The following is a 25,913-nucleotide window of genomic DNA, read 5'->3' as shown; positions in this document are numbered from 1 at the left end:
TCACGCTCAGTTAATATTCACGCTCACTACCTCTTTTCAGCCGAGATCTCACTTCCTCTGGAAACAGCTTCAACTCTCTGTCAGTTTGAATCCTCTCATCGCAGCCGTGAAGGTAAGAGGCCGACTGACGCTGAGGACAGCAGGTGGAACTCAGCAGAGCTGTTCTCCTCCAGGTTGTGATGATGGGATTTTGTGATGATGTGATTTTGTGATGATGTGATTTTGTGATGATGTGATTTTGTGATGATGGGATTTTGTGATGATGTGATTTTGTGATGATGTGATTTTGTGATGATTTGATTTTGTGATGATGGGATTTTGTGATGATGTGATTTTGTGATGATGTGATTTTGTGATGATGTGATTTTGTGATGATGTGATTTTGTGATGATGTGATTTTGTGATGATGTGATTTTGTGATGATGTGATTTTGTGACGATGTGATTTTGTGGATGTGCTCGGTCACACCTCTGTCCCTGAGCTTCTTCAGGTTTCTATATATCTGTATATTTCTGACTGAGGATCATGAGAAGACTGAATGCTCTTTGAAACTGAATCACGTTGATGTCTGTGAAGGGCCTGTGGGACCGATGGTGAAGAGTGGACACACTGACACCAGTTTCACGAACTGGGAGAGTTCCACGTCAACAATCTGAAGTGTCAATCAAAGGTTGACGACTTCCTCTTTGATAACGTTCCGGTTCCTGAGCCCCTCCCCTTTTTCTTTCCTCAGCATGGGACAGCAGATGCTCCTCCTCCTCCTCCTCCTCCTCTTCCTCTCCCTGTGCCGGGGTCAAAGTTCAAACCCCGAGAGGCCGACCTGCCGGAGCTGTGACCTCCATCTCTCCTGTGACTGCTCCCGGGGGGGCTTCACCCACGTTCCCATGGTAACAGGCCGGGCTCTCACTCTGGACCTGTCCTTTAACAACATCACCATGGTAACCGAGGACGACCTGACGGGACACGTGCGCCTGACGGCCCTGAGTCTCCATGGTAACAACACCTGACTCAAACCAGATATGAAGATCATAAAGTGTATTAATATAAAGTCCATACTCCTGGTCACTGGTTCTTCAGATGTTTGTATCGAACCAACGAGACAAGTTTTAATATTTTACAGTTGAATCATAAACGGGTTAACGAGCTCAGACGTTCAGACGTTAAATCCAGAATCAACGTGAATCCACGTCTTCTCTGCCTCGTCTGCTCCGAGCCTCACCTCAGATGGTTTCCTGGTTTTCTTCTCTACCTTCCGTCACTGCAGGAAACCGAGTGTCTGTGATCCACCCGGCAGCGTTCGATTCCCTGTGGAGTCTGGAGGAGCTGGACCTGTCTCACAATCAGCTGACGTCCCTCAACCCGGCGTGGTTCGACCAGCTGGGGGCGCTGCTGCAGCTCAACCTGCTCCACAACCCCTACAGGTGAGGCAGGAGAAGGCCTCACACGTCCCAGCTTCTGTCCCCATGCCTGTGGCCGCGTGACGCAGTGTCCTCCGCTCTCCTCCAGGTGCGTGGGTTCGAGTCCCGAGTTCCACGGGCTGGTGCGGCTGAGGAGGCTGGCGTTCGGAGGTCCGGCTCTGGAGGAGATAAAGATGGCCGCCCTGTCAGGGGTCACCGAGCTGGAGACGCTCACCGTTCACGCCAACAACCTGAGCAGGTTCCTCTCCATCTTTAAAACACTTAATGGAAGATGTTTTACTTATAATCATCACATTAACACTTCATTCAGTTTTTATATTTTCGACTACAGACTGAATTCCTCTTTATTTCCACGGGAGAAAGAAAAAAGCTGGAACTTGTCCTGAAGTTTATTGATTGAATTTATATTTCAGATGAATCCACATTTGATGCTCTGTGTCTGCTCCGTGCTTTTCTTTGGATTTGTTGATGATTCATGATTTATGGTGAAGATGAGTTAAAGCACAGTTTCCTACTCGGCTGCAGGTACGAGTCCGGGGCTCTAGCGGACGTCTGGCCCCTGGGTCGCGTCACTCTGAGCCTCCATGGACCCTTTCTGACCGACGTGGCGTTGGCCTCGGCCGTGCTCGCTGACGTGTCGGACCCGGAGACGCCCCTGGAGCTGGAGGACCTGCACCTGAGAGGGAATGGGTCCGTTCAGCCGCTCAGGGCGGCGGCCAGCAGGAGGGTCAGGTGGGGCCACAGGCTGAACACAAGCTTCTCAACACAAACTGTGACGCTGTAAATCGACTGCTCTCTCTCCTCTGGTGTCACCGCTCAGGTCCCTGACCTTCAGGAACATCTCCATCTCCGATGAGGCCATCGTCGGCGTGCTGGAGGTGTTAGACGGAGTGCCGGTCACCATCTTATCCATGGAAGGCGTCACGCTGACCGGCGAGGGCAGGTGGGAAAAGAAAAGGTTCATTCATGGAACAGGCTCAGCAGTTCTCCTGAACCAAACTGTTCAGCTTTAATGTAAAGACATATTCAAAAAGTGTGGATATAGTTTTTATTCTCACATAAAAACGAACTTGTTCATTATTTTAAGAGCCGCTTTGAAGTTTGCATGAGGAACAAAAAGGTTTGACTGTCGACACTTCGTTGTTCTCTGCCGTCCTCAGGTGGGAGACCGCGAGCTGGGTCGACACCTCCAGCATGGACCAGCTGGTGGTGAGGAACGTTGTGGTTCTGGACGTCTTCAAGTTCGTCTCCTTCCTGCAGCTGAAGTTCCTGCTGCAGTTCCCCAGGATGGTGTCGGTCATCAACTCCCGGGTAGAGGCGTCAGCCAGCTTGTTTACGATCAGGGACTGTTTCCGATGTGATGAACCTGCTCGTCACTTTGCTCCTTCATTGAGGTTTGACCTTCACCCTCAGATTTTTGTGATTCCCTGCGCCACCACCGGGCTCCTGTGGAACCTGCAGTACCTGGACCTGACTGACAACCTGCTGACCGACCTGACGCTGGTGGAGACGCTGTGCGACGGGAACGGGACCATGAAGGACCTCCGGGTTCTAAACATCAGTGGAAATGCTCTTAAGGTGCTTTCACCAACTTAACAGAGGATTGAAGCATATGTGGCGTCTTGTTTGAACTTCACCCGTCATGCTGAGTTCTTCAAATGACCTCTGCCCCCCCCCCCCCGCTCAGTGTTTGTCTACGTTGAGTCGACTGGTGGAGAAGCTCCACAAACTGACCCACCTGGACATCAGCAGGACCCGCTACAGCTCCATGCCCAGGGCCTGCTCCTGGCCCTCCACCCTGCGATACCTCAACATCTCTGGGGCTAAACTCACCAGCACCACCCCTTGTCTGCCCACGACTCTGGAGGTACTGAGCGGGTGTAGCAGACGGGGCAGCATCAAAATGAAAACATGTGTAACTTGTCGCGTCTCGTGTCCAGGTGCTGGATCTGAGTAACAACGATCTCCAAGGCTTCACTGTGGCCCTGCCGGTCCTGAGAGAGCTCCACCTTTCAGGGAACAAGTTTCTGAGGCTGCCCCCTGGAGGCTCGTTCCCCAACCTCAGAACTCTGACAGTGCAGGTAGAGAACTATCTCATCTCATGTCTCCGCTTCCAGGCGTCTTTGTCGTGACCTCTTGTTCTTCCACAGTCGAACACCTTGAACATGTTCCACCGCTCGGACCTCCAGTCGTACCGGCGGCTCCAGAACCTCCAGGCCGGTCAGAACAAGTTCGTCTGCACCTGTGACTTCGTGGCCTTCTTCCAGTCGAGCATTCAAGGGGATGAAGTTGTGCGTTTAACAGACGGAGCGGAGAGCTACGTCTGCGACTCTCCCTTCTACCTGCAGGGGGAACCAGTGGGTCGGGTTAATCTCTCCATCGCCATGTGCCATCGGGTTCTGTTCGTGTCCCTGAGCTGTGGCGTAGCGTTGTTCTTGGGGATTCTGGTGTGCATCCTGCTGTGGCGCCTCCACGCCCTCTGGTACCTCAGGATGATGTGGGCGTGGCTGAGGGCCAAGCACAGCTCCCGGCGCCGCCGGCGACTGAGAGATGGAGCCGGATCAGAGGCGCTGCTTGCCTTTGATGCCTTTGTTTCCTACAGTGAAAAGGATGCCGGCTGGGTGGAGACCTTCCTGGTGCCGGAGCTGGAGGAGCCACGGTGAGTTAGTTCTTCTCTGGTTCATCGCTCCACAGGATCTGGTTCAAATCTCTTCCTTCTTGTTTCTCACAGGGAGAGCGATGGAGACTCGGAGAATCGCAGAGCCCCTCGGCCGCTGAGCCTCTGCCTCCACAAGCGGGACTTCCTTCCTGGACACTGGATCATGGACAACATCATGAGCGCCATTGAGCGCAGCCGGCGGACTGTCTTCATTCTCTCCCAGAACTTCGTCCAGTCTGACTGGTGCCGCTACGAACTGGACTTCTCCCATTTCTGGCTCTTCGATGAGGACGCCAGGGGCGAGCCGGCCATCTTGGTCCTGCTGGAGCCGCTGTCCAAGGACAACGTCCCCAAACGCTTCTGCAAACTGCGCAAACTCATGAGCTCCACCACGTACCTGGAGTGGCCTCAGGAGGAGGAGAGCCGGGCGGAGTTCTGGAGGAGCCTCCGAAACGCTTTGAAGGGAGATGGAGAGGAGGACGAGTGAGAAAGACCACATTCAAATCAGTCACAGGAAAATGTCCAGAGATCTTTAATACCTTCTTTTAAATACATTTGCAAACATTTTTAAAAAACATGTTTTTCAATTGTCATTAAGAATTATTAAGAGTCAATTGATGTCAAAAACTTTTGTCCATTTAAAATCATGTACAGAAACAAAGTGGGTTTGAACGTTGAAGCTTCTGTAACTGACAAAACTCCCAAACTATGAGAAAGCGTTGGGAGCAATAAAGTTTGTGTTTGACTAAACTGAAACATTTTTCATCTCTGAACAACTTCAGCACTTTGTTGTGGTTCATTTCAAATATTTAATAAATACAAATTATCAGCAGCAGAGTTCATGTGGCAGAAAGACGGATAATAAAACCTTTCAAGGATCAGTAATATTCAAAGTGTGTAAACTGTGATGACTGATCCTCGAGCGGATGTGTTTTACTTTCTTCTACACAAACCTACAAAGACTTATTCACCCCGACTGCTACAATAAGTTTAACACTTTTCATCAACTTCAGGCACAATAACAGATAATGAGACAGAGGTTTCAAATAAAAGTTCACTTATAAATAAAACTTAGATGAAATGTAAACAGGTTTCATGTGAACCACAACTGTTTGAAATCAAAGTGCAAAGAGCTGAGCAGGAGCTTGTTCGTGGCGTCGAAGGAACCAGGCGGAGTGCAAATCAAAAAACTCATTCATGGCACAAAATAAAGGTGATCTAAAAAAACTAAGATGAAGCAACGTATTCCAGAAATTCCAAACTATGAGAGACTTTGTTGAAAATTTGGAAAACTGGATCTTTGCTTGAATACATGATCAGGTCGGCAGCAAACGCTCCTACGCTCGCAAACCCCGGCCACCAGGGGTCCCTCTACAAGCGGTCAGTCAAAGAATGTGTAACAGGAAAAAGAAAAAGCCGAGTCACTTCGACTTGGAGAGTTCGATAGTGGCACTTGGATCCAGACGTAACAGGGCTGCTCCTCAGGGCTCTACTCGAGGCCTAGTGTGAAGGTGATCCCGTGGACTATTCCGATGATGATGGGCTGCCAGGCCACCAGGTACCGGAGCCAGTCCAGCAGCTGCCCGTAGAGGACGTGGGTCTTGTCCCAGCTGGAAGGAGACGGACATTCAGGAAAGAGCTCGGGGAGACGAGAGGAGATCAGATGATAAGACAAATGTATTTTCCTTTCGAGTTAATATTCGGAGTCATATTTTAACATCTATTACCAAAGACTGAAATTTAAGGTGGAGTCAGATTAATGAGCTCAGTATATTGTGAGCAGTTTATGGAATAATTCCCATCAGCCACAGGGACCAGAACAAAAAGGATACGGGTTGTTCATCATCCTCTTCATGTCGACCTTCTCGTGGCAGTACGGGCACGTCTGCTTCTTACCCACAATGCACCAGCCGCGGATGCAGAATTCGTGGAATCTGGAGGAGCACGTTAAGGCAGAAGATCTAGAATGTGTCTGGTGCAAAGACGACTGTTGTCCCATAGACAAACGGCTGAGCCACAGGATACATGTGTCCACAGGAGAGCTGGTAGGTGTCCTCGATAAGCCCCTCCTCCTCCACGTCCACCAGGATCCGCTGGCCGCACACCGCACAGATGTCACTGGTCAGGCTCCGGCTGGGCATGCCTCCCTTGTTGTAGTACTGGACACACACAGTTCTGATGAGCTAACGTTCTGATAGGCCCGGAAGCTTGAGGACATGTTCAGGAAGAATCTAGTTTTTACCCCGATTGTAGAAGCCATGTAGTCAGAGCAGATTTCAGCAAAGTCTCTGCCCATGACGCCGTAGTAGAGACCGTAGAAGAGCATGATGACACCCACGTCCATCGAGTCCTCAGCCTTGACCCTACACACAGACACACCACAGCGTTCTACTGGAATGTGTGTGACTGAAGCAACACAACCATGGTAGACAAACATTACAAAGATGGTCTTTTTAACAGTGTACCATCGTATCCACTGTTCGGTCAAGCAGATAAAAAACAGCCTTCTTTAAAAACAGCTGGTCACATAAGCACAATGAATCATGGGATATGTTGGACACATAATCTATAAATGCAACAGGCCACGATTTGCCTCCGACGTCTGGCAGAGTTAAATCTAAAGCACGTTTTATTGCAGGTTTGAATCAGCACTAGAACTGAAGCTGAGCCCCTGAGGAGCACAAATAACATGCCCCCCCACACACACACTGCCCTCCTGTGGTCACTTGTGAGAACAGACTGACCTGAAGAAGACGTTGAAGCCGAACATGGTGAACATGATGGCCAGGTATCCCAGGACGCCCACCGCGTAACTCAGCTTGTAGATCAACAGGAACCACTTGTACACCATCCTAACAAACAACATGTCGGTGTAAATCACCAGAGTGACTCAAATCAAAGAGAGCATCACCGGGAGGAGCCCCCCGCATCGAGCGCCGCTCACCTCGGCGTCCGGCAGGACAGCGGCTTGCGAGTGGCTCGGAAGATGACGTAGCTGGTGATGACGGAGAACATGCCCCACATGGACAGGAACCTCCACCAGTACAGTTTGATGGTGAAGTAAAGAGGCACCACCCACATCTGGACCAGGGTCACCAGCTGAGGAGGACACGTACATTTAACTCTCTATAAATACTTCAGCAGTGAACTGGAAGGAGGAGGATCAGGATTCTTTTCCACTTTCTTCAAACATTGTCACAGATTCCTCAGAGAAATCGTTCAGACCAGAGGTCTTCAACAGGGGGTCCCCGACCCCTAGGGGCTCCGTGGAGGTACTGCATGGGGGTCGTGGAATTTTTGGTTGAGACAATTTTTTCCAACCAATACACATTAACATGCTTCCAATATATTTTGAGGCTGATATGACCCTCTGCCTGACCACTTCCACCCGTCCAAGGTTAGATAAGTTGTGTCCACAGGTGGCTTGAAGATTCACTGTCTCTTCTAAATGTATGTTAAAAATAAAAACATGATGTATGTTTATAAAAAGCAGTGGCATGGCCTTCCTGTACCTTGCACATGTTTAAATTAAAAACATGAATATATGAAACTGTGTAATATTTGAATAGTTTAGTATTGAATGCACAATAACAGGGTAGCTTTTTTTTTTACAATATATATAGTAGGGGGTCCCTGCTCCATCTCGCCACCAGTTTGGGGGTCCTGAAAAGACCCCTGCTTTAGACGACTGATATTTACAAGCAGAGCTGCAACTCTAATGACCGTTTTCATCAATGGGGTCTCATTGTGACGTAACGTATGTGTCTGGTTAATGTGGAGGAATCAAATCCGAGTGATTCCCCAGACGACGTGTGTTAGCATGGTGAGCCCCTCCCAGCCTGCTCACGTTGTACGAGCGGTGGTGCCGCTGCTTCCACTGCACCAGGACGATCTGAGCCACCACCAGCGTGGCCACCAGGATCAGAACCATCTCGGCATGCATGGCCTCGTGGCCCCGGTGCTTCACGTGCAGACGCTCGTGCTGGACCCTGGAACCGGGCAGGAGCACAGAGATGTAAACACTTCTTAATATTTGTATTAGGAACAGATATTTAAACAAAATCCCTTTTGCATTTCAAGAATAAAGTTGTAATATCAAGACCCGGGAGCAGTCAAATCTCAAAGTTAGGTCCAGATTTAGATTTATGTAGTAGTGTCAAAGAGCAAGATAAAATGAATCAGAGGAAGATAGAGATTTTTGCATTTTGAGAATAAAGTCGATATTTTCACGTTCTACCAAATACAAAAATTCCAGGTTTGTTCTCTGCATATTGACTTGAATTCCTTATTGAGTTTGTTCTGGACACATAAAACCAGTGATGGTGAAACACGTGTATATACATATACAGATCTGTGTATAGATCTATAACTAGAGCTGTGTTTAGAGCTGTGTTTAGATCTGTGTTTAGATCTGTGTATAGATCTGTGTATAGATCTATAGATAGGGCTCACCTCCAGTTCTCTCTGTGGCTCATCTTCAGCAGGTCGTCCTGGAATCACACAAGCAGTAGCTCCGCGTTAGCATCGCGTGCTATCCGCTCAATGACATCAACACAAAAAATAACTGCACACACCTGATCTCACGTCTGTGTGTGTCTGTCTATAACGTCACCGTGAATCAGGAGCAGCTCGAGTGTCACGTTTACAGCTAGCATGCTAACAGCGAGGCTAGTTAGCATGCTAGCTCGGCACGTCAACGTTGGCTCGTGTTACCGTCACTTTAGCTCGTTTAACCCCCCGCAGTGAACACGGCGGGTTTATCAACGCAGGTGTTCTTACCTGGGGGATCACCGCCGCCATTGCTAGCTTCTCACCCGCTCCTGCTGTTAGCTACCCGGCAGCTAGCAGCTAGCACAGCTGTGACTGCGGCTACGGAGGCCCGGGAGGGTCAGTTACCATCTGCTCCGTAGCCCCGCGTTGTTAGACAAGTAGCCCGTGTCCCAGTAGCCATGGTTCCCAGTTTAACTGTAACACCGGCTTCTTTTCATAAATATGAGTGTTACAGAAATATGAAGTGTTTATTCCTTACACAATACATATTAACTTTATACATTTAAAAGAAAATCATGACCTATTAAAAAAGTTCCAACAAATCAGTCCTTGTTACTTTGGTTTTAATCTGTTTCCCGTTAAAACAACTGGGTGAAACTCATGATCACAACCAAGACTGGTGATTGGTCACCAGCTCAAGATGGCGGCCGAAGGAAGTGGAGACTTGTCATCCATCTTTATTTGGTCTGAATTCTTCAGACGTCAGATCATTTGCCACAGAAATTAAGATTGAATAAGAAAACTACATTGTCAATTTTAAGGAGCTCTGTTAAAAATGAATCATTTCAGTGTATTAGAGACCAAAGAATTCACACAAGTCAACTTCAGTTAGTTCAATCTTTATTTTGTGATGAAGCAAAAACAAAAAAGCATACAACTATTAATGCTTTGACAAAATAGAGTAATCCTCCAGAGGCATCATCAGTTGAGAGATCATCTCGTGGACCTGTTGGGAAAAAGTAAACGTAAGCAAACAGACGAGCACGTTTCAAGCTAATGGACATTATTGATCTGAGTTCGCTCAGACATCCAAGGAAGGTTGGGCCGTCATCGGTCTGTGACCTCTGGTGGAAACTACGAATGGCAGGGAAAGTCGTCATCACTGCGAACTTCAGGTAGTCTATTCGTATATTACAGCTGAATATTCAATCTCAAATATCCTGTTTCCACACGTACCAGCAATAATCCAAGCTTTCCTCATCCGGGCAGGAATCATGAATAGACTCTAGTAGATTTCACCCTGAAATCATGAGGACACATTAGTTAAACCTAAAACACAAAGATCACATTCTTCTTTTTAGAGTTCGCTCAGACATCCAAGGAAGGTTGGGCCGTCATCGGTCTGTGACCTCTGGTGGAAACTACGAATGGCAGGGAAAGTCGTCATCACTGCGAACTGAATATTGTCTATTCCTATGTTACAGCTGAATACATAATCTCAAATTTCCACACGTACCAGCAATGATCCAAGCTTTCCTCATCCGGGCAAGTTTCCTGGACGGGCTCCAGTAGATTTCACCCTGAAATCACATGAGATGAACCATTAGTTTAAAAGCCTAAAACACAAAGATCATGTTCTTATTCAGGAGTTCGCTCAGACATCCAAGGAAGGTTGGGCCGTCATCGGTCTGCTGACCTCTGGTGGAAACTACGAATGGCAGGGAAAGTCGTCATCACTGCGAACAGAACATGTTTATTATAATAATTATTTACGTACCAGTCACAAGCTCTGAGGGTCCCCCCTGTCGACGATTTATCTTTGACTGACCCAACATCCTCCTGAAAGAGAGAGATATTCAGTTTAGCTCAGAAGAAGAGATGTTACAGCACAAGTTAGATCTTCAGTGTTCGCTCAGACATCCAAGGAAGGTTGGGCCGTCATCGGTCTGGTGACCTCTGGTGGAAACTACGAATGGCAGGGAAAGTCGTCATCACTGCGAACTGTATATTACAGGTGAACATAAGTTTCTTCTCATACCTTTATGTATCCCAAGCGTTCCTCAACTGGGCAGGACTCAGGGAAGTCTCCAGTGGATTTCACCCTGAAATCACATCAGATGACACATTAGTTAAAAAGCCTAAAACACAAAGATCACATTCTTCTTATTAGAGTTCGCTCAGACATCCAAGGAAGGTTGGGCCGTCATCGGTCTGGTGACCTCTGGTGGAAACTACGAATGGCAGGGAAAGTCGTCATCACTGCGAACTGAATATTGTCTATTCCTATGTTACAGCTGAATACATAATCTCAAATTTCCACACGTACCAGCAATGATCCAAGCTTTCCTCATCCGGGCAGGTTTCATGGACGGGCTCCAGTAGATTTCACCCTGAAATCACATGAGATGAACCATTAGATAAAAAGCCTAAAACACAAAGATCATGTTCTTATTCAGGAGTTCGCTCAGACATCCAAGGAAGGTTGGGCCGTCATCGGTCTGTGACCTCTGGTGGAAACTACGAATGGCAGGGAAAGTCGTCATCACTGCGATGGACACGTTTCTCAATGTTCAACCACAGGAGGAGACGTTCACTCACCTTCATGGTGCACGTGTCGGTGTCCATGTGTTCACAGGTGGTGCGCAACAGACACGATCAAATCTGAAAATGTAAAAACAGATTTTAAAGCAGAGGACCATGAATGTTAGAAACTCTTCAGTTACACCTTGTATGATGCATTTAAATACAATTCTCTTAAATTGATAATTTACTTAGAAGTCAACTCCGAGGCTCCATTTCATCTGAAAACGCATCAACGGTCAGAAAGCTACGTGACGTCATGACGTGACTCGATGTCGATTCTAAGATTAATATTCATGTAAAGTTTCGAAGCTTTGAGCCATTAAAACAAACGGTGATTGTGCTCAGGTTTCTTCAGCACGTGTTCAGCTCGTTATCTGAACCCACGTGTTAGTGAACCTGAAGCTGAGTCAGTCTCCGGACATTGTTCTTTCCTTTAGAATGTGAACGAATCCGGATCATTTAGAACCAGATGTCTGTTTCTGGAGAGACTCGAATGATCCACGTGACGGAAACCACGTGGACCAGGTTCAGACTCAATCCTGAACCATCCGCAGGTCGAGCTGCTCAGCTCAGAGGAACATGGTCGAGCTTCTCTTCACCACATTCACACCGAGGATCGAACCATCTCAACACCAACATCTCAACAGGATCTGAAGAGCTTTACCTTCTCAGGGAGGACTCCTCGCTCCTGGTTCCTCAGCTGCTGCAGCTCAGATGATCCTCACACGTGTGGTCCACCCGAAGCTCGAGCCCCGGTTTTATCCAACATGGCGGATGTGGTAGGGCCCCTCCCCGCCTGACCGCCCCCTGCTGGACGGGAGGGACAGCGACACCCAGGATTCCGGATGTTTAAAATCACACACGTGTGAACAGAGCAGATAAATAAATACACAACAGTTATTATACAGAAAAAGAAAGTAACAAACAATAAATTACTACTATGCTGACATTTAATAGACAATAGACATATTATGATTAATGTAGCTATTGTGTGTACGTGAATTTTATTTAGATATGAATATAATCTAATAAATTCTCATAACTTGTAATAAATAAATATAAATGTCATGAACACTGACTATTAAAATAACAATAATAATAATCCAAAATATTCCGATAGAACCCTTTGTGACTGCTGAACAAATTTATTTGCACAAAAACAGAAAATGTAAGTTAATAATTGATTAAAATCAATATATCATACAGCTCACTCTGTTTATATATAATAATCATAAAGATGTTAAACGTCTTTCATGGAGATTTGTTACGATGTGCATATCTTCTGAGCTGTGACGTCAGAGGAGAGAGAGACACTGTGATAAACAGAGAGAGAGAGTATCCAACGCCCACACCTTCAGATAACGGACGGACAAGTCAACCAATCACCGCTCTCCATTTCTAGACTCTCATGCTTTTGATTGGTGAATGCTTCAACTCCCCCCCCCACCACTCCACACAGTCTGGTGGTGCTGCTGCTGCAAGCTGCTGGTGTTGCCGTGACGATGACATCCTCCCCCCTCCCACACACACACACACACACACACAGACACACACACTCAGACGAGAGGAGACGGAGCAAACAAGACGTGATGGCTTCAGGCTGAAAACACACATCCATCGGCTGCGTCTCAGGAAAACATGGTGAGTGCTGGCTTTGGTGGAGATGACAGAGGGATGGAAGGATGGAAGGATGGAGGGATGGAGGGATGGAAGGATGGAGGGATGGAGGGATGGAGGGATGGAGGGATGGAGGGATGGAGGGATGGAGGAATGTTTGGGGATGACAGCAGCATCTGTAGCATGGTGGGTGGGTGGGTGGGAGGGAGGAGATGAGGATGGACAGATTCCAGGATGAACGAGGATGGATGAGTGAAGGCCGATCTGATCCACCTCAGCTTCAGAGCAAGTGTGTGTGGGTGTGTGTGCTTGTGTGTGTGTGCGTGTGTGTGTGTGTGTGTCTGTGTGTGTGTTTGTGTGTGTGTGTGCTACTAGGCCTGTATGTTCTGCACGTTAGCATCCTTGCTAACGTGCCTGTGAACAGACACTGGTTGATATATATATATATATATATATATATATGTGTGTGTTTGTGTGTTTGTATATATATTTGTGTATATCGATCAAATAACTCACACTCTTAAATTTCAGTCCTGTAAATATGTCTGATCCATGAATTCCTCTCTCAGAAATCATAGAAAATGTTTAAACAATGTTTTATCTCACCACGTTAAAGAAATATAAAACACCTGGATCTCTTCAAACCAACCGACTGACTCAAAACATATCACTCAACAAAGTTTTGCGTTATTCTGTCCCGTAGTTTTTTTGCATAATCCTGTTCACAAACAAACAAATACACAAGGTTTGAAGCCTCAGTTTGAACATATTGTTCAGCGCCATAAGTGACCAAATTTGGAGGAGTGTGGGGGCTGGAGAACACGCCCCCCCCAATCCAGCCACCTGCACCCAGGTACTAGCTGTCAATCACACTGTGGTATCCACCCCCCAATACATCTGGTGCTTTATGGTCTGTTTGACTCTGAATGATCATAATTCACTAAATGATCATCAGCTGTTTGAAGATGACCTGAAACTAGAGACTGAGACAGAAACAGTTTACTGACGTTAGAAAGAGAGAAGTCACTTTCTATAGAGACTACCAGAGGAGTCTCCCCCCCAGTCTTTGGGTTAGTGTGACTTAGGACACACGACTTTTACAAAACAGAGTTAAATACAAAACAATACAGCAAATTGACAAAAAATAAAACATAAATAGTTAAAAATTAAAGGATGCAAGAAAGAAAAATGGTTTTATTGTTCCTTTGTCTAAATGTGACAGTTACAGACAGTCACCAGTGTCACAACACACACACACACACACACTTGTCTCTCTATAAGGGAGGACATTCATTCTCTTAATGCATTCCCTATATAGACCAGCACAGCTAAATGCCTAACCCCAACCTATCTCAACCCTAAAACCAAGTCTTAACCCATAAACAGCCCTTTGAATTGAGGACCAGCCAAAATGTCCTCACTATTATAGTATTTAACCAAAATTGGCCTCATAACTATAGATACACACACACACACACACACACAGAGATTCAATGTTGCCCCATAATCCTTTGCAGCATCGTACTGCAGTTTCCTTGAATGAAAGTGTGGGGGTGGCTGCAGTGACTTTGTGTGTGTGTGTGGGTGTGAGTGTGCATGTGTGTATGTGTGTGTGTGTCTTGAGGAGATAAAACAAGAACTCATATCCATAATCCGTCCCCTTGATAAATTATTCAGAAGAACGTGTTCAAACCTAAAACACAGATATGATGTAAAATATAAACACAGTTATAGTTTGTATCAAGAAAACAATGAGACGATTCGAGGTGATCTGGAAACTCTGGATCTGTGCTCAGTGAACACACGACCACGTGACCTCATATGTAGGATTTCAGGATTAAAGCATCCCCCCCCCCCCACAGCGGTCCGTTACCATGGAAACCTCGGCTGCTCCCCGTCTCTTCCTGCTTCGTTTCCTTTGAAGTCGTTTTCGTGACCTACATCACCTGATCTCCGCCTGTGGGTTCATGAACCGATACGCCACCTACAGGAACATATGCACATTCCTATAGTTTATATAGTTAGAATGCATTATCCACTCTACTGATACCACAGATTTATTTGTGATTTGATGCCAAAGCTAAATTAAGATTTTTACTTTAAACCATCGGCTAGTTTCTGACATCTTACCAACAAGGCGATCAATACAGGATGTTACAACCACTTCCTGCAGCTATGACATCATCATGACATCATTTATATCACATGACGAACGATTGGTTGATGTTAATAAAATGTAGATTATGTCTCATCTTGTTGGTGGAAAATAAAGAAGTAGATGTCTATGGTCCTATAGGACGCAGAGATTGTTTAACTCTTCATGACGTCATTTTCTGACCTGTTCATGACGTCACTGATCACATGACATCATACGATGGGGAAAAGCGCATCAGCTCTAGATCTAGAGATTTTTAGATCTTTAGATTTCTATACACGTGTTGTTTAGTTACTTTGAATAAACACATAGGACGAAAATCAATCCCTGCTTTTGGAATACGCTGCTGCACAAGGTTGAGGTTTTACAAATTATACCGTCAGAGGTTTGTACAGCACAAGTGGTGGTTAGAGGAACTGCAGCTTAAGCCATAATAACTGTGCTAAGACCTGACACAAATTGGAGCTACAAGCCGATGTTTCACTCGACAGAATCAAACCTACGTACCTGCACATGTATCAGACATTCTATTGATTACACTGGAAAAAGTTTGAAAGTGTTATTTTTGTTATTTTCCCACTGAATCCTCATCCCTGTCTTCTCCTCAGGATTCAGAGTCTCTTCTCGTTCTGAACCCTCGGAGTGATAAATGACCAAAGACGTCCTTCAGTCTCTGACCTGCCGCTCTCACGCTGCACTTCTTCTCCTTGTAGTGAAGACTCCAGGAACACATGGAAGCAGAGGGAGGTTTTAAATGGACACTTTGTGGATTTCCTGAGGTCTGGATTTTAAAACCCAATAAGAATGTGATGAAGTCACTGACCACAGGCTCAAATAAAGGGCGTGTCTGAAGTCATAGCCCCGCCCTTCTGCAGCGAAGAGGTCAACAACTTAAAGCGTTGTTGACAGAAGTCGAGAAGTCTCAGAAACACACGTAGATCTGAACCCAGATCTGTTGAATCCCTCTGACATGACTGCAGGCCCTGAGACGAGCGCTAGCCTGTCGTTGTGACATGTTTGTTTAGATGTCGTTTATCTGAACGTCTGTTCCGGCTGACGAGAAACGCTCTCTTGTCCGAACGTCTGGCGCCCCCCCCCCCCTGGCCACAGAGTGGAATAAGGGGCGTGTTCAGGGGTCCAGCCCTCGCAGATGGAGGCTCACCAACACTCGCCAGACAGCAGCAGTGAGGAGTGCACCGTCCTGGAGGCTCCGCCCGGAAAAAACAACTGCCCACAACACGCAGGGAACGTACGTGTATACAGTGATAGTTTATAAAGACCATCAGGGACTGTATATAAAGACCCTCAGTGACCGTGTGTGTGTCTTTGTGTTATTTGTCACGCTCCAGGTGGCTGATCTGTACTGCTCGGCCTGTGATTGTGCGCTGTGTGATGACTGTGTGTCCGACCACGAGGAGCACCCCAGGGTGCCGCTGTGCGAGGCCCTGGAGCAGCATCGTCTCAGCCTGCAGGAGAAGCTGGGCTTCGTCCAGAACAGGTGATTGACACAACCGCACAGTGCGTCTTTATGCTGCTGGTTCCCTTTGGAGTTCAATATTTATTTAGTAAATATCCCAAATATTGTGAGGTTAATGAAGCTATTTAATTTTGGACTTATATACATTTACATTTAATTCCCATACACGAGACCTACTTGATATCTATACTGAGCACGCATGAACATTTACTGTGGGGAACAGATAATTAACAGAATTTAACCTGGTGTGTTGAAAAAAGACAAATAATGAAAGAATCTATAAAAACTTGGGCCTCACCATGAACTTCCACTTCCCTCTGCATGTTTGCCTCCAGACTCCCTCAGATATCAGACGCCCTGTCCTTCGTTAAGGAGATCCTCCAGCAGCTGACCAGTCAGAGAGCTTCCATCGAAGAGGACATCCAGTCCAGCTTCGAGGACCTGCACAAGCAGCTGGACGTCCGGAAGAGTGTCCTGCTCATGGAGCTGGAGGTCACATATGGACTCAAACAGAAGGTGAAACATGTCTAACACGTGTTTGGGGGGGTCAAAACTAAAGTGTGGTTGACGCGGCAGTGTAGCGTCTCCTGTCACTGTGAAAACCATTATTAAATTAAATGTGTCTGTTGCCAGGTCCTCCAGGCCCAGGTAGACAACCTGGTTCGGGGAGAGGGGGACATCAGTGCCATCTGTACCCAGACGGAGGAGGCTCTGGCTGGGGAGGCATGTGTGGCGAACCTGCAGGCAGAGCGGGAGCTCGGGGAGAGGTTGGCGGGGCTCGCCGGTCTGGGTATGCCATGTCAGCCGGAGGAGAACGACCAGTTGGATCTGGTGCTGGAGACCGACGTGCTGAGGAAGTCGATACACAACCTGGGGACAATCGTCACAACCAGGTGAGACTGATGCAAAGAATAACTGCATTACAAACACTCATGTCATTATATATTAACAATTTACACTTTCTCCTGAATCTTCCTCTTCTTCCTTAGTGCGGTGGCAAGCCAGAGTGAGGCAATGGGCGCCGGCCTGGAGCAGTGCATTGTGGGACATCCTTCCTCGGTTACCATTGTCACAAGGGACAAGTCAGGGGGAGCCTGCAAGAGTGGCAACGCGATCCTGTCAGCTGAGGTTCGTTTAAATCCCTCAGTCAGATCAAACGTCTGGACCTCCTCACAAAACACCTAAAAACTTCTGAATGTGTGGATGCAGGTTTTCACCCCAGATGGCAGCATCGTGGACGGGGAAATTATGGACCACAAGAATGGCACTTATGAGTTTGTGTACACAGTCCCGAAGGAGGGCAACTTCTCGCTGGCACTTCGTCTGTACGACCAGCACATTAAAGGAAGTCCCTTCAAACTAACCGTCACCAGGACCTTGGAGGTCGACGTAGAGGTGAGTGTCTGTATCTTAAAAAAGTTGATCATCAACTTTCCACTTGTATGACATGACTTATATTCCAGGATTTTAGTTGAGTTCAGGTCTTGTGTTCGGTCTAAAGTCTTTCATGACCCCAGCTCTTCAAACTCAAACCAGGTTCCTTCTAGAACATTTACACCTCTTGATAATAATGTTTTGCATTTCATTGTTCTCCTGCTCCACATGTTGCAAGAAAATTGGCAAACCCCTGAAAGGAACTTGTCTTCTCCAACCGTTGCAGTCTCTCCAGGTGTCTCCTTCCACCACCACAGCAACCAACTCCGCCGCCAACGCCACCCCGTCTACAGGCTCCTCTGATGGGACCAAGAGAAGAGGGAAATCCCCCGGGCAGAAGAAGAAGGGCTCTAAAAGGGCCAGCAGTGCACTGGGCACCCCAAGACGCAAAACTCAGAACCCCATTGAGGATGACCTCATCTTCAGGATCGGTGAGACAATCGTCATGAGAAAATAGCCTCTATTGTGCTAACTATATAGAACCATTCAAAAAGGTCAAACCTAAAAACGACCTGTGTGACCAGTGGGCCTTTTAAACAAGATGTCAAGGCCTGGATGGAATTAAGACCTCAGCAGTTCGACCATGAGTCTTACTTCACATCAGTTTCATGCTTCTTCTGTTCAGGAACAAAGGGGAGGAACAAGGGAGAGTTCACCAACCTTCAAGGAGTGGCCACCTCCTCCAGCGGCAGGATACTGATCGCCGACAGCAACAATCAGTGTGTCCAGGTCAGTTACAATATGTCCAGGGTTCACATCTACTCACTGAGGGCTCAGTCTGGAGTTTATCGTTTAGGTTGAAGTTAGGCAAAGGAGTTGTGTCCATGAGGTCCCTCACAAGTGTGTCCCTGCTCCAGATGTTCTCCAACGAGGGGGAATTCAAGAGTCGTTTTGGGATGAGGGGACGGTCACCAGGGCAACTGCAGCGCCCCACGGGCGTGGCCGTGCACCCCACTGGTGACATCATTATTGCAGACTATGACAACAAGTGGGTCAGCATCTTCTCCTGCGAGGGCAAGTTCAAGGTATGTGTGTAGAAGAAGGTGTAATAAGCGTCAGAGCAGAAATATGAACTGTGTTTTATCTTTGTCTTTGTTCAAACTAGCATGTTGTTCATTTGGTGGAATGATTCCTCGTCCTCGTTCTGTTTGCTCTCCGCCAGGCGAAGCTCGGCTCGGGCAGACTCATGGGACCAAAGGGCGTGTCTGTGGACCAGAACGGTCATGTGATCGTGGTTGACAACAAGGCGTGCACTGTCTTCATCTTCCAGTTGACGGGCAAGCTCATCACCAAGTTCGGTAGTCGAGGCAACGGTGACAAGCAGTTTGCAGGTAGTGATTTTTCAGAGAAACATTAAAAAAACCTTCAAGTATCTGCTGAAGTGTCAGTGATGAAAGACAATCTGCTGCTTCTCTTCTCTTTCCTGAAGGTCCACACTTTGCAGCAGTGAACAAGAACAATGAAATCATTGTGACCGACTTCCACAACCACTCGGTCAAGGTAGTGAATAAACATTGAAGTGTTTAGTTTTGATTTAACAGGAAACATAAATATGGATTCTGATGGTCCTTGTCTTTCTCTGACCTTCTCAGGTTTTCACCCCTGAGGGAGAGCTGGTGTTGAAATTTGGCTCAAATGGTGAAGGGAATGGCCAGTTCAACGCTCCCACTGGTGTAGCTGTGGATGTTAATGGGAACATCATTGTGGCGGACTGGGGCAACAGCAGAATACAGGTACAACAGAGCTGCACACTGCTTGACAATATTTAAGGGTAAGAAGAAGAACTATTGTTATCATTTTCTCTATCTGCTCCAACATTTGTAGGTGTTTGATGGCAGTGGTTCCTTCCTCTCCTACATCAACACATCGGCAGACCCTCTGTATGGACCCCAGGGTCTGGCTCTCACCTCAGACGGACATGTGGTCGTGGCCGACTCCGGCAACCACTGCTTCAAAGTCTACCGCTACCTACAATGATGACAAGAGAGGTGAAGGCAGGAGAGATGGTCGGGAGGAGCAGCTGTAGAAGACGAGAGATTCCACCCACCATGTCAGACTCCAGGAACTATTGCATGAACCTGTTGTGCTGACCGTAACGAAGGAAGGAGGGATTGCTGGAAACCAGGAGAAACAGAGGAAGAGGATTAGCTGAGCCATCACAACATCACAAGAGTTCTATGAAAATAAAAGCAAGTATTTGATCCTTTTGATGAAGTGATCAGAAAAATGGAGATGTGGATTTCAGGGACCGGAGCCACCAACACTGATCTTTGAACTACACCCCTTGAAAAGTCTAAAGAGTTTGACGTGGCAGATGAAGAGGAAGATAAAAATGTTCTGCCTTATGCAAATTTGAGAGACATCACTGAATGGGATGCATGAGGGCTGCAAGGCATGAGGAGTAAAAACTGTGATCCAAAGACGGATTAATGATGTCAAATGACGACTGAATCGATAAAGACTTTTCAACAGTGGAGGATAAAAACCTTAAGAATGGAAAAAGGGATCGCAAAAGTATCCGAGGCATGAATGACCGAAGGATGTTGATTAATTGATATCAGGAAGGAAAATGGTTTTCTCTTGTTTGACTTTCTCATATTGTTTCTTCAAGTTCAAATAATGGCCAGTGGACTAGAAGGGGTCTATGTCTTGGTTTGGCTTCAGTCATTGGTTCCTCCACATTAAATATTTCACCTACATCATTTGTACAGTTATTTGCATTTGTACATCGATGACATCACCTCTAACTTTTTGCGGCTAATTTGACCAAATACCAACTTCCTCTTCAGGCTACATCCACGTGACTACGTTTTAGTCTCACAACTTAGCATTGTTGCTATGGCTATGTCTCGGAGCTAACACTACGATGGAGAACCTTTGTTTAACCATATTTTTGAAACAAAATGTATTAGTATGTATGCAGCCCTCGAGCTTGTTAGGACACATTGGATTTTAGTTATTCTGTGAAATTCCCAGGTTAATAGGTTAAAGGGCACCCAGAAGAATTTCCTTTGATTTTCATTGAATTATAGAATCAAAATGTCATTAATAAATCATCACTAGACTAAGACATGGGCCCCTTTTAATCTACTGTTCCTTGTTTCTACATTAGGATTGTCTGAAAATGGAATGTTTCTTTTCTACCATATGCTAGAATTCTTTACAAGTCGTAGGCATCAGATTGATAATTAGAAATGATAGCTTGACTCTGACTTTGATTGTTTGAATGGGTTGATAGACAAGCACCACTGTCTATCTTTGCTTGCTTTGAGTGTTATTATATTTTTCCTTAGAAATCCGTCCCAAGGAAGAAGGGGAAAAAAAATAATCTATAAATCTATCCTATATATTTGTGAGAATTAATTTAAGAAATATCATGTAAAATGTCAAAGTAATCTGCATATTTGGAATCAGCAACAGATTTAGACACTCATTTCTGCTCGCTGGGGGCGAAAGAACCCCCCCCCCCCCATGACTCTAGAATGCATTAAGAATTGTGCTGTTGCCTGCTTGTACAATTCCACATGGTCCGTCATCTGCCATAAAAAATGTCCCTCGTTGTTCTAGAAGCATGCATGTGACTGTCGACATCGAACCTACCAGATTTTAAATATCAGCTCCCATTTTACTAACAGTTCACCCTCACGAAGCCGATTTACAGTAATGTTAACTAGAGCAAAGGACGACTGCAAAGCATTTAATCTTCACTTTTGGAAAATGCTCCATCATAATAGTACAGAGCATTTATGTCAATTATTGAATGTCTTCGAAAGGGCATTTAGGGTTACTCACAGCTGGACAGTTTGACCGACAACACTGGAAATACTGAGGAAATGTGAAAAGTGACGAATGTCTTTGTTGAACTAACAGATGCTTGTGGTCAATCGTTTACAGTATGATGTCTGTACTGAAGCAGCAAATAAGACAAAAAGAATAATCAATAATGTGAATACTCTTTGTTCACAAAAGATCTGAGGCACTTGTTTTGATTTGTTTATTGTTCATCTTTTTAGGTATTTTAATCTTTCTATCTCTCCATCTGATTGTGTTTCACCATGTGCATTGAAGTTCTTAAGTGCCCATTATATCTTTTGCTTTTATACGTATTTAATCTGTTACGTTGAATCATATATGATTGTTGGCATTTGCTTCTTTTTTCTCTTGTTGTTGTTTATGGACAAATCAGTGTTAAAAGTTTTAATTCTGTTTTTTTGTCAAAAGGAAGTTGTCATGTTGCGAAGGGAAAGCTCGTTAGCATAGCATTTATTAGCAAACCCATTGCACTTTCTTAGCACAAAGCTAATCAATTTCAGTGGCTAAAAATACATTTCAGTGACCAAATAAAAAAACACAGAGCTGCTGTTATTGCTGATGAGGTCACGAGGTTCATTTTCTAAGTAAGTATGCAACTAGCTACAAGCTAACGTGTAACGCTGGATGCTAACAAGGCTCGTACTTAGTGTCTCAGCTAACTTCAAGAAAATGGCTTAGAAACTGACATCTGCATATTTAACAATCGTCATTACATTGAATAACTGGATTTCAGGTCTTTGAGTTTCGAAATCCAACCTGTTTTGTTTTGTTTTTGGTAATCTGAGTTTTGCAGGATATTCAGCCGTAGAAATATCTGAATGTGGTTTGAAAGTTTATAAGATTTCCTTTGAGTAACACGGATTCAAAATAAAAAAGGATCAAATAAATTGCTAATTTGCAGATTACTCGTCCATTTGAGGGAAAATGTTCACGAAACAATCAAAACAGCAAAACATGCAATTTATCATTAGAAGTGTTTAAGTGTGACTTATGTGTGTCATTGTCGGTTTGGACCATGACATGAAAAACATTGATCACCAGTTTGACTTTTCTCCTCAAACGGATGTGTAGTATTTTAGAGAACAGCTCTGAAATCAGTGTTCAGTGTGTTTCAGCCTCACTTGCCTGCTCTTCCTCTCTCTGTATTTACTCTCTGTCATGTCTGATCTCCTCAATACTCACAAACACTCAACATGGAAATAAAGCGTCACTTCCTTAACGAGAGCCCATCATTGAGGTCTGTGGACGTTTGACGTATGGTTGTGTATGTGTTGACAAGCTGCCCCCCCCCTCGCCACATTCAAATGGGAATGAGTGAAGAAGACCAGGGTTAATCACATGATCATTACTGGTTTTCCAACATGCAAAAAAGGCAAAGTCGTGTTTATTTTCCACAGGTACACAAGAACCATTTATATCATCACGGTGTATCTGGACAGGACAGCTGGGTCTGACAGAGTGATGCAGGCAAAGGAAATACCATTCATCAGGTTTGCCTCTTTTATATTTAATACATTACAACTACTCCTACTACTCATTATATAGTATGTGAATAACTTTATTCAGTAGTGAAACTTATTTACCATAGATTGAGTTGTGTGTTATTGTTGAGTTGTTGTGTTAGAAGTGTGATTGCAGATTCTCATACTATGAAAGTTACTGGATTCTGTGATGATCATTATTTTCATATAATTTGTATTATATATATCATTATATATTCAGTCTGAAGCAATCATACAATGTTATTTATATAGTTTCATCAGAGACTGTATATAAAGATCTACTTTCTCCCACTTTCAAGATATACCAATATCAGAAAATATGAATAAATATCTAATAGTAATAAATACGCTGCTGTCTCACACCAACAACGTCATTCAGAGCCAGGGCAGGATCGTTCGGGGGGGGGGGGATCACAGTGTCAAAGCTCATTTGATGATTTCAACAGAAGCTGAATTTCTGTATTTTGCTCATTGTTTATTATGCTCCTGATTTGTGTAAACGTGTGTAAAAGTACGGCTTTCCTCTTTCTCCACACCTCCACGTCCCATCCTCTTCTTCTTGTCTTCCTTCACAGGCCATGACTGTCATCTCCTCTCCCAATGCTACCTTTGGCCCTGCTCCCGTCTCCTCCTCCAACTCCTCCCTACATCCTCTCCACATCATTGGTCTATGTGCCGACACAGGCAATGTCACATTTATATGCTTCACCTCCGCCAACATCCTCCTCCTCCTCCTCCCTCTCTACTTCCTGGTTCTCTACACCGGGGTCCAGCAGTGGAGGTGTCAGCGCTCCGCTCAGGGAGGAAGATCCACAGGTCAATCTGACCTCTTCACCTACAACATGGTCGCCATTGAGCTTGTTGGTCTCTTCGGACTAGTCGTCTACAGTTATGGAATCAACACCGACTCTACTCCGATGCTGACGTTGGGGACTCTGGCCTTCTTGTTCGTCTTCCCTGGACAGACTTTGTTTCACTGCCTTGTCTGTCTGGAGCACTACCTGGCTGTAGTTCACCCCGTCACCTACCTGCGCCTGAAGGAAACCAAGATCAGATTAATTAGCATTGGTTGTGTTTGGCTGCTGTGCTCACTGTGGATTGCTGTAAGAGCCATGTGCTGCCATGATGCTCCAACCATCTGCTTCCTCTGCATCCTGGGCTTTTCCATAATCTTGGTGTTATTTTGCAATCTTTCTGTTCTCCATGTTCTGATTCGCCCCAGGCCTGGGGAGGTGGGTGGAGGCAGGGATGGGGTTGACCAATCAAAGCAGAGAGCTTTCCGCATCATCATGGCTGTGTTTGGAGCACTGTTGTCCAGATTTGTTGGATTTGTCATGTCGTTCAGCTTGGCAAATATGGTGTTGCTGCGTAGAGATTTGTGTGTGTTGCTGTTTTCTGGAATCTGGTTGACTCTGCCCAGCAGTCTGGTTCTGCCTCTGCTGTTTCTGCACCGGGCAGGGAAGCTAGCATGTTGCAGGCAGAGCCGATAATAAGACTAGCTACCTTTAGGTTTGACAGATGTTTTATCGTAGTTTGAAGTAGTTGTTTTTGTCTCGACAGATATGACTTCCATCGACTTCATCAGGCAGATTGTTATTTATCTGAATGTTTTAGGCCACTTTCAATTGTACTATGTAGTCCTTGTGGTGTTCTAAGTGGCTGCTAGTAGGTTTCCATGTTATTTACATTGAATTTGTTTGAAAATCAAAGAACAGTCATATAATTTAGTTTAAAGCTCAATAAATGTATTTAAAAGTTCTGTATCTTTAAACTGATTTATCCTGATAGTGCAAAAAAACGGAGCGTTGTATCTGATCCCACTTGAGTAAAAGTACAAACAAAGGAAAGTAATGTTATAAAATATTATTGAATTTTGGACTGTTTCGATTTTGGGCTTTTCAAAGTTGTGATTTTTCTGCTATTTTTGACACAATTTGTGAAAATCTGTGGATGGATCAATAATAAAAAGTAATCATTGGGCGCACCAGTCTTTGGCTCACCACATCGATACTGATTCATTCAGATGTGACGGCTCCGAGATCGTCTCTTGTTTGGGTGGAGACATCGAGCAGAACATTTACCATAAAACTCCACCTACTAACAGCCTACAAGAATCAGTAACTCAAGTGCACAGGCTCTGGATTAAATTATAGAATTTAATGACTGTGACAGAAATTTTACTATTAGGGCAATGATTGATATGAGGAACTACTTTGATGTTTTTAGAAAGATAACAAATGTTCCCTGAGAAGTCAGGGTTGCACTCAACCTGTAACCTAGGGAGGTTAGGGAGGTTAGGGAGGTTAGAGGGCAGGTAGGGAGGTTAGAGGGCATGTAGGGAGGTTAGAGGGCATGTAGGGAGGTTAGAGGGCATGTAGGAAGGTTGGAGGGCATGTAGGGAGGTTAAAGGGCATGTAGGGAGGTTAGAGGGCATGTAGGGAGGTTAAAGGGCATGTAGGGAGGTTAGAGGGCATGTAGGAAGGTTGGAGGGCATGTAGGGAGGTTAAAGGGCATGTAGGGAGGTTAGAGGGCAGGTAGGAAGGTTAGAGGGCAGGTAGGAAGGTTAGAGGGCATGTGGGAAGGTTAGAGAGCAGGTAGGGAGGTGGAGGGCAGGTAGGAAGGTTAGAGGGCATGTAGGGAGGTTAGAGGGCAGGTAGGGAGGTTAGAGGGCATGTAGGGAGGTTAGAGGGCAGGTAGGAAGGTTAGAGGGCATGTAGGGAGGTTAGAGGGCATGTAGTGAGGTTAGAGGGCATGTAGGGAGGTT

The 25,913-nt window shown here is 45.5% G+C and overlaps 4 protein-coding genes, 1 long non-coding RNA gene and 6 other non-coding genes across 12 annotated transcripts; 3 read left to right on the top strand and 8 right to left on the bottom strand.

Annotated features, from left to right (window-relative positions):
• The first annotated feature begins 589 nt into the window (after positions 1-589).
• LOC133950139 (toll-like receptor 2 type-2) lies at positions 590-4,827 on the top strand. Of its 2 annotated transcripts, XM_062384360.1 has the most exons (11): positions 590-993; positions 1,265-1,421; positions 1,507-1,656; positions 1,944-2,150; positions 2,239-2,361; positions 2,579-2,729; positions 2,832-2,996; positions 3,106-3,285; positions 3,359-3,499; positions 3,569-4,077; positions 4,150-4,827. In XM_062384360.1, exons 1-11 carry the CDS (start codon positions 735-737, stop codon positions 4,562-4,564), a joined length of 2,457 nt encoding a protein of 818 aa, XP_062240344.1. In that variant the 5' UTR covers positions 590-734; the 3' UTR covers positions 4,565-4,827. The 2 variants fall into 2 exon arrangements, with proteins under 2 accessions (XP_062240344.1, XP_062240343.1); XM_062384359.1 differs by having other exon boundaries at positions 2,579-2,996.
• rnf175 (ring finger protein 175) lies at positions 4,586-8,996 on the bottom strand. Its single transcript, XM_062384363.1, has 9 exons — positions 8,857-8,996; positions 8,530-8,567; positions 7,925-8,066; positions 7,022-7,176; positions 6,822-6,929; positions 6,320-6,440; positions 6,103-6,236; positions 5,910-6,011; positions 4,586-5,687 (listed from the first exon to the last, which is right to left on the bottom strand). The coding sequence occupies exons 1-9, from the start codon at positions 8,875-8,877 to the stop codon at positions 5,567-5,569; spliced, it is 942 nt and encodes a 313-aa protein (XP_062240347.1). The 5' UTR covers positions 8,878-8,996; the 3' UTR covers positions 4,586-5,566.
• Positions 8,997-9,451: 455 nt separating this feature from the next.
• On the bottom strand, positions 9,452-11,974 carry LOC133950245 (uncharacterized). The gene is made up of 8 exons (XR_009920241.1): positions 11,816-11,974; positions 11,167-11,229; positions 10,895-10,958; positions 10,607-10,670; positions 10,346-10,407; positions 10,085-10,148; positions 9,805-9,868; positions 9,452-9,574 (listed from the first exon to the last, which is right to left on the bottom strand). It is a non-coding gene; the product is annotated as an uncharacterized LOC133950245 (long non-coding RNA).
• LOC133950361 (small nucleolar RNA SNORD14) lies at positions 9,646-9,736 on the bottom strand. Its single transcript, XR_009920249.1, has one exon. It is a non-coding gene; the product is annotated as a small nucleolar RNA SNORD14 (small nucleolar RNA).
• Positions 9,933-10,023, bottom strand: LOC133950360 (small nucleolar RNA SNORD14). Its single transcript, XR_009920248.1, has one exon. It is a non-coding gene; the product is annotated as a small nucleolar RNA SNORD14 (small nucleolar RNA).
• Positions 10,219-10,310, bottom strand: LOC133950358 (small nucleolar RNA SNORD14). Its single transcript, XR_009920246.1, has one exon. It is a non-coding gene; the product is annotated as a small nucleolar RNA SNORD14 (small nucleolar RNA).
• LOC133950357 (small nucleolar RNA SNORD14) lies at positions 10,477-10,568 on the bottom strand. Its single transcript, XR_009920245.1, has one exon. It is a non-coding gene; the product is annotated as a small nucleolar RNA SNORD14 (small nucleolar RNA).
• Positions 10,742-10,833, bottom strand: LOC133950381 (small nucleolar RNA SNORD14). The gene has a single exon (XR_009920267.1). It is a non-coding gene; the product is annotated as a small nucleolar RNA SNORD14 (small nucleolar RNA).
• Positions 11,029-11,119, bottom strand: LOC133950359 (small nucleolar RNA SNORD14). Its single transcript, XR_009920247.1, has one exon. It is a non-coding gene; the product is annotated as a small nucleolar RNA SNORD14 (small nucleolar RNA).
• Positions 11,975-12,655: 681 nt separating the features above from the next.
• LOC133950243 (tripartite motif-containing protein 2-like) lies at positions 12,656-22,866 on the top strand. The gene is made up of 14 exons (XM_062384502.1): positions 12,656-12,792; positions 15,532-16,172; positions 16,273-16,421; positions 16,736-16,916; positions 17,034-17,293; positions 17,390-17,528; positions 17,610-17,795; positions 18,061-18,265; positions 18,460-18,563; positions 18,692-18,859; positions 18,997-19,165; positions 19,264-19,334; positions 19,427-19,567; positions 19,659-22,866. Exons 2-14 carry the CDS (start codon positions 16,074-16,076, stop codon positions 19,809-19,811), a joined length of 2,025 nt encoding a protein of 674 aa, XP_062240486.1. The 5' UTR covers positions 12,656-12,792; positions 15,532-16,073; the 3' UTR covers positions 19,812-22,866.
• Positions 22,867-22,976: 110 nt separating this feature from the next.
• Positions 22,977-25,092, top strand: LOC133950244 (uncharacterized). The gene is made up of 2 exons (XM_062384503.1): positions 22,977-23,137; positions 23,725-25,092. Exon 2 carries the CDS (start codon positions 23,728-23,730, stop codon positions 24,637-24,639), a length of 912 nt encoding a protein of 303 aa, XP_062240487.1. The 5' UTR covers positions 22,977-23,137; positions 23,725-23,727; the 3' UTR covers positions 24,640-25,092.
• Positions 25,093-25,913: the final 821 nt, after the last annotated feature.

The sequence above is a fragment of the Platichthys flesus genome, chromosome 24 (assembly GCF_949316205.1).
Source record: "Platichthys flesus chromosome 24, fPlaFle2.1, whole genome shotgun sequence".
NCBI classification, from domain to species: Eukaryota; Metazoa; Chordata; class Actinopteri; order Pleuronectiformes; family Pleuronectidae; genus Platichthys; species Platichthys flesus.
This window is presented reverse-complemented; position numbering and strand designations above follow the sequence as displayed.